The sequence below is a fragment of the Moschus berezovskii genome, chromosome 4, assembly GCF_049115385.1.
Source record: "Moschus berezovskii isolate FMDL1 chromosome 4, NW_MosBer_1.0, whole genome shotgun sequence".
Lineage (NCBI taxonomy): Eukaryota > Metazoa > Chordata > Mammalia > Artiodactyla > Moschidae > Moschus > Moschus berezovskii.
This window is the reverse complement of record NC_142463.1, coordinates 43,496,548-43,503,503: the sequence shown is the minus strand read 5'-3', so window position 1 is coordinate 43,503,503 and position 6,956 is coordinate 43,496,548. Positions and strand designations below refer to the sequence as shown.

At 41.9% G+C, this 6,956-nt stretch overlaps 1 protein-coding gene across 1 annotated transcript in view; it reads right to left on the bottom strand.

Moving 5' to 3' along the window:
- Window positions 1–2,873: 2,873 nt before the first annotated feature.
- Window positions 2,874–6,956, bottom strand: part of IL23R (interleukin 23 receptor) — a 71,924-nt gene continuing 67,841 nt past the window's right edge. Inside the window, exon 11 of the mRNA XM_055403587.2 lies at window positions 2,874–3,791. Within this exon, the coding sequence (XP_055259562.2) occupies window positions 3,141–3,791 (651 nt within the window). The 3' untranslated portion in view covers window positions 2,874–3,140. The remainder of the gene's footprint in view (window positions 3,792–6,956) is intronic.

The window sequence follows — 6,956 nt, the reverse complement described above, 5'->3', positions numbered from 1 at the left end:
CTTGTCCACGAGGGAAAGAAGTAGAGACATTAACTACTGGAGAATTCTTCTATGAAAGGGACCTGTCAGTGCCAAGCTGATTCTCTCATGCATCTGCTACCTGTGACTCTGACTGCAGTGTCAGTGTTCCCTCCTAGGAGAGACCTTCCTTGACTGCCCATCACAGAGTGGCCACTGAGTCCCTCTCTACTATATTATCCCATTTTACCTCTCTTCATGGCACTCATTATCTAGCATTTTTCTTTTATATTTTTTTTCTGCCTCTCTCCACCTCCTATCATCACCTCCTTCCCCACCAAAATATAAGCTCCCCGAAGGGCAATGATTTTCTGCTTCTTGCTCCTAGAATAGAAGCCCCAAGGCTGCAGGGACTTGGCTGATTTTGTTAACATCGATATCAATTCAGGGAAGGCAAGGCTTCCCTGGTGGTTCAGATGATAAAGAATCTGCCTGCGATACAGGAGACTGGGGTTCGATCCCAGGGTCAGGAATGTCCTTTGGAGGAGGAAATAACTACCACTCCAGTATTCTTGCCTGGGAAATCCAGTGACAGAGGAGCCTGGTGGGCTACAGTCCATGGGGCCACAAAGAGTTGGACACAACTGAGCAAATGAGCATATTAATTCAAAATGCCTTACACAGAGAAGGGGCCTTCAATGCTTCAGTGAAAACTTGTTGAATAAAAGAATCAAAGAAAGAAAATCCTTTTCTGTTGATCAGGTTTGTGTGGTGATTAAGCAGTTAGGTTTTTCTCTGAGTTGCAGGCACATTGCTTTGGTTTTAAGTATAGCCTCCATTTTTAGTGTGTTGAGACCAACAAGGTCAGTGGCATGGATGGAGCTAGAAGTGTCTCCTTTGTGCTAAATATGATGTGGGTGTGGGAAGACACTGTAACAAGAGAAAGCAGCTCCTTCCTGCTCCAGGGGGGCAAGAAGGAGATGTCCTAAAGGAGGCACTGACTGCACTGAAACCAAACACAGAAGATCAAATAATGCTTCAATTCTTTAAGCTCGACAAAAGCTTTTTTGATGTGTGGCAGGTTACACTTATACTGAAATATACTCTGAAAATATTCTTCACTTGTTAACAGATGTCTTCATCAGATTGGTAAACATCAAAGATTCATCTTGGTCTTTTGTTATCGCTATCTCAAATACTACCTGCATCTTTTCTTCATTATATTCTCCCTTTAGGTGAGAATAAAGCAAATCATATGATCATTGACAAGTCAAGATATTTGATATTAGCATTTTGTTAATGATTTACAGTATACAGCTTTCTGAATATGTAAAATACAACAAATATATACATATTTTAGGATAAATAGAATTTCACAGTAGAAGATACATTTTTTTTTTACACTAACAGTAATGTTCATTTTAGAGCACAATGGCTTTAGTAAGTGATATAAAGTAAAATAAAGAGGATTGTCTAAAAAAAAGCCAAAAAATGAATTGATAAATTATGTTGGACATTAGCAGTTTTCATAAATAGAATGACGAATGACCAAATGATTTATCATCCAAAGGTATGCTTCTGAGAAGGAAAGGGCACACTGGCCATAATTAAAAAAACCCAGAATAAACCAGGATATTTGGTCATCCTCCTCATGGGGACATCTAATGATAAAACTACTTTGGGGTTTTTTTTTTCAAAAGCCAGGACAAAACAAACTAGCTTGCTCAATATGCTGAACACTGGTCCTTTTTTGATTAACTGCTTTGGTACAGTACAATTAAGGAGAAGGCAATGGCAACCCACTCCAGTATTCTTGCCTGGAAAAATCCCATGGACAGAGGAGCCTTGAGGGCCACAGTCCATGGGGTCACTAAGAGTCAGACACAACTGAGCAGTAGACTTCACTTTCACTTTTCACTTTCATGCATTGGAGAAGGAAATGGCAACCCGCTCCAGTGTTCTTGCCTGGAGAATCCCAGGGACGGGGGAGCCTGGTGGGCTGCCATCTATGGGGTCTCACAGGGTCGGACACGGCTGAAGCGACTTAGCAGCAGCAGCACAGTAAAATTAAGCTATTTAATTTGAATATAAAATATCGTTGACAACTGTTAGAAGAGGAGAAATTCAATCGGTAATCTGCTCAATTTTTAAATGGCTCAAAATTTCCCCTTGATCTAAAACTTAATCATAATAGAAAAGCCTGCTGGTTATCATTTCTCAACTTAAAAATATGCATTTTGTGTTTCTAAGATTACCCACTTCCAATGTTGAACTGGTTGGCAGAGAACTCACCTCCAACCCCAGCCCTTATTGGCTGTGGTCATCAGGAGTCCTGTGTTGAGAGGATTCTGAGGTCACCTTAGGGCCAGAAGCAAGGCACGTGGTGATGTGTTAATGGTGTTTATAGGAGACATGGACTGTGGGGCAGTGACAGGTGTGGCAAGTATTGCCATCCCAGATTTGGAAATACACCTGTTTTTACAATAATTTTCTGACAGACATCCAATACAAAAGAAATAATTACACCTTGTTGATCCTGCTTCTTCTACCTCAATAAGTCTATTGCAGTGTGATTAACACATCAGCTACACCACAGAACAACGTCGTCACTCTTAACTAGAATGAAGACAACCACCTCATGATTTCCACACATCACTGTTTACAACTCTCTCAGTCCAAAATCAAAACAAGGAAGATCACATTCTTAATACCTGAATAGAAAGTAGTAGGGAAAAAGCAACAACAACACAGTAAACATGTAATTAATTGTTCCTCTGTTTCCATCCCTTACTTGTTTTGCTATTTGTGGGCTATATTTTTAACTACTAAGTAATAAAATGAAAGTTAAACTTGCTTTTCCTCTTGTGGGCAAATACTAATAGCTCGATTTTAAAAAAATATTTTCAGCATTTATTTCATTACTATGTATTTTGCATTATTTATCCTTCATACAGAGAGATCTGTTTAGTGCCTTGCAATGAGGAAAATTTTTTAAAGATATAGTTTAAACATTTTTTAACATATAGAAGTCTTCTCTAATATTTCTGCTGCTTTTGTGGCCATGAAGCATGTTTCATCTTTGGATCTTAATTCTCTAGTAAAAGAAATTGGGCAGAATTAAATTTGTGTTGAGAGAGAGAGAGCCCTCTTCAGACTGCAAGGCAGCTTTTGACTACACAAATCTACTTTTCTAAGAGTGAAATCCTATTGAAGTGGCTTTCCAAAATATTTTGTGGAAAGTAAGAATTAATAGATGGCGACTCTTTGTTCATGCTCCCCAAACAGGAGACAAATTCATCAGGCAGCAGGGTTTGTTCTGGAATAGTTTCATTCAGTAATGCATCTTCCAGAAGCATGGCAGTTTCCCCCTCTACTGAGCTTTGTGCGTCCGGAGGACTGCATTCTCCTTGATTTAAAATGAGGCTTAATTCTTCAAGAAATAGTGTGTTGCTTAGTGAATTTGTACTTGAGACAGAAAAAGCAAAATCAGGATATTTTTTAAACCTGGCACTGTTTCCCAAGTTTAATGAATCAACTGGTGGTTCCAGAGTTGAGGAAGCTGTTTCATCATCATTGCCGAGATGGTTTCCCCCAGGGAGAAAACTTGAAATCTGGGGTTTATACCCAGTGTTGAGATCAGGAATATATACAACTGTAGTGTTAGCGAGTAGTGACTTCTCCAGGCTCTCTTTTCTCTCCAGACATCCTGTATCGTTTTCTTTCTTGTGGCCCATGGGTTTTTCTTCTGGGAGAATGATTTCTATCTCTGTAATCACCGGATCAACATATAGGACCTGTTCGCTTGAATTGTTATTCATAAATTCATTTTTTTCCTAGGAAGGAAAGATAGTTTACAAAAGACATTTAAAGGAGCAAACCTGATAAATAAGGACTAGAATTTTGCTCTCCCTCAACTTTCCTTTTCCCCTCGCTTTTCTTCATAGTGTTTCTCTTCCCATATGATTTCCTACTTTTGTCTTGTTACTCTGCTCCATTCCAGAGGTTTGTTAAATTCTCCCAAGAAGGCGTTGAAGGAAAGGAGTAATAAAAAATAATCCATGCTATAAGCACATGTCTTTATTTATGAATTTTAAAGGGAAAGAAGCATTTTGCTTGTTAACTTGCATATTATCTCAGTGCCTTTTAAAATTTTGGAGTATTTTGTAATATTATAGAGCTTTACTAGAAGAAAATACTTTGTTTTTTAAATAAAAGCCACCTGGATGTGAAGAACTGACTCATTTGAAAAGACCCTGATGCTGGGAAAGATTGAAGGCAGGAGGAGAAGGGGACAACAGAGGATGAGGTAGTTGAATGGCATCATCAACTCAATGGACATGAGTTTGAGTAAACTCCGGGAGTTGACAATAGACAGGGAGGCCTGGCGTGCTGCAGTCCATGGGGTCACAGTTTTGGACATGACTGAGTGACTGAACTGAACTGAAAAGGGCGCAGAGAATCCTGTTGTGCTTCCATTTGAGAATAAATTTGTGGTAAACGCTTTGGGTTGTGGCTCCAAAGGTAGGCAGCTTCTCACAATTCAGACATGTCTGTGGTGATCAGTCAGGAGGGTGGGTGAAAATAGTTTTTATTTGTATAAAAGCCTGATGACTTTTCTGGTAAGAGAAGGGCTTATGGCCTTCCACCTGATGGCTGGCTTCCTGGGGCAAGTAACTCCCGCCCAACACAGTTATAAAATTATAGCTGCCCGCTATGGTGGAATGTTTGAGTCCTTCCAAAATTCATATGTTGAAGCCCTATGATGATATTAGGAGGTGAGACCTTTGGGAGGTAATTAGGTCATGAGAGTGGAGTCCTCATAAATAGGATTAGTGTTCTCATAAGAAGAGACACAAGAAAGCTGATCTCTCAGACTGCCATCTGAGGATATAGCAAGAAGACAGCAGTCTGTAAGAAAGCTCTCACTAGGAACGACATCTGCTTGTGTCTTGATCTTAGACTTCCCACTTAAGCTGCCCAGCTGCTGCTGCTGCTAAGTCACTTCAGTCGTGTCCGACTCTGTGTGACCCCATAGACGGAAGCCCACCAGGCTCCCCCATCCCTGGGATTCTCCAGGCAAGAACACTGGAGTGGGTTGCCATTTCCTTCTCCAATGTGTGAAAGTGAAGTCGCTCAGTCGTGTCTGACCCTTAGCGACCGCACGGACTGCAGCCTACCAGGCTCCTCCATCCATGGGATTTTCCAGGCAATAGTACTGGAGTGGCTTGCCATTGCCTTCTCCGAAGCTGCCCAGTCTGTGGTATTCTATTGAGTGGCCTGAACTGACTAGACTGCCACCTCTTCGTCTTTTGGCAGAAAGCAAAACCTCTTCTGAAGGAAGGTTCATTTCTAATTCCGAGAGCTCAGGATGGGAAGGAAGCTTGGCAAAAGGAAGACCTTGAATAAATCAGGGTGAAATATCATTCAAATTTTTTCAACTCAGCCTCCCCAGGGCTTTTGCTAGGTTTGTGTTGGGAAGGGCAGACATATAGTCATGGATCAGATGTAGTCAAAGGAACTAGATTTGCTATAGTAAACCAAGAGGAAGGGGGTGTTTCCCCCTCTTCAGGTTGGCAGCTGAATGGAGAAGTACATAGGGGTCAGATCACAGTGAAGGGCACAAAGCAACAGGGACTATTCCAGAGTGAGGACACTAAAGGGAGAGGAGAATCTGATCACAGCAAGGTCAGGGACAATTGTCTGAGCCACAGAATGTTCCCAGTTCCCCAGGATAACTGGTGGGGGAATAAGACAGAGTGACTACATGGAATGAATTTCAAGACCACAGTATTTATCAGCTGTAGCTTACTGACTGTGTACTTGCCCCTCAGCCAGTTGGTAACTATTTACTTTACCCTATGTATGGGTTCAGTTATTCCAGACCACCCCTCCGCTATGTACAACATAACCTCCTTCAGAGTCAACCATGTCCACACTCTCCTTTAAGTATCCAGTGACAAGGATCCATCCTCCTGCTCATGGTAGGACTTTCCTCCTCAACCCTTCATAGTCTTGCTTGATCAATCCTCGCCCCACCTCTGCCACCCCATACTATACTCTCAAGCCCACACAATTTAGTACAAATACAATTCCGAGTCCATACTGCTCTGAAGCTATTGTTATACATAGATTGCGTCAGTACCGTCAGTACTGAGAGCATTTGACCAGGTGTCAGCAGAGCCCCTTTCTTACTTCTCTTCTGGTCTACACTCATCAAAAGATGTCTCTACATCCATCCTCACTTCTTTATCTTCTATTCACTTCTAACTGAACCTCTGGATGGACCACCGGCGACCTCCTCCTTGTCATATTCCATAGGCACATTACACTCCTTATAAGCCCTCTACAAACTCAGCACTGAGGACTCTTGCTTCTTGACACTTTGCCCACCCCTCACAATGCTAATTTCTCACAGTAGTTTTCAAACCCTTAACAGTGTTCTCAACACTAGCTGTATAGTGGATTCACATGGGAAACTCTGAAGATGCTGACACCTGGGTCTCCTCACATCAGTCCTCCCCCCAAAGATTCTGGCCTCCCCCCAGAGACTGTGGCCTGGGAATTAGGATTCTAAAATGCAATCAAGGCTGAGCACTGTTGCCTTAAGGACTTATCCGGGGCTCTGAAAGGAGTTGATTAGTAGGCTCACTAGATCTCCAGATAGAGCCACTTTTACTTGTTTTGCAGTACTTGTCTACTTCAGCATCATTTGAAAAGAGGGTCCCTAGGCTAAAAATAAACTTAAGCTTGAAAACTGTTGGTTGGCAGAATGAAGTCTGAGTTCCATAACAAGGCCTCCTGTGCCCTGATCCCACTCTATGTGCGGTGCTTAGTCACTTCGGTCGTGTCTGACTCTGTGTGACCACTCTGCATTCCCCCATTATTCCAGCCACTCCTCACATCAAATGTTTCGACAAAGCCACACTTAGCAGGCTCTTCTCACCTCTGTACCTTTGCTCATGTAGCCTCTCTATTTTGAATGTTCTCTGTCTCTCCTG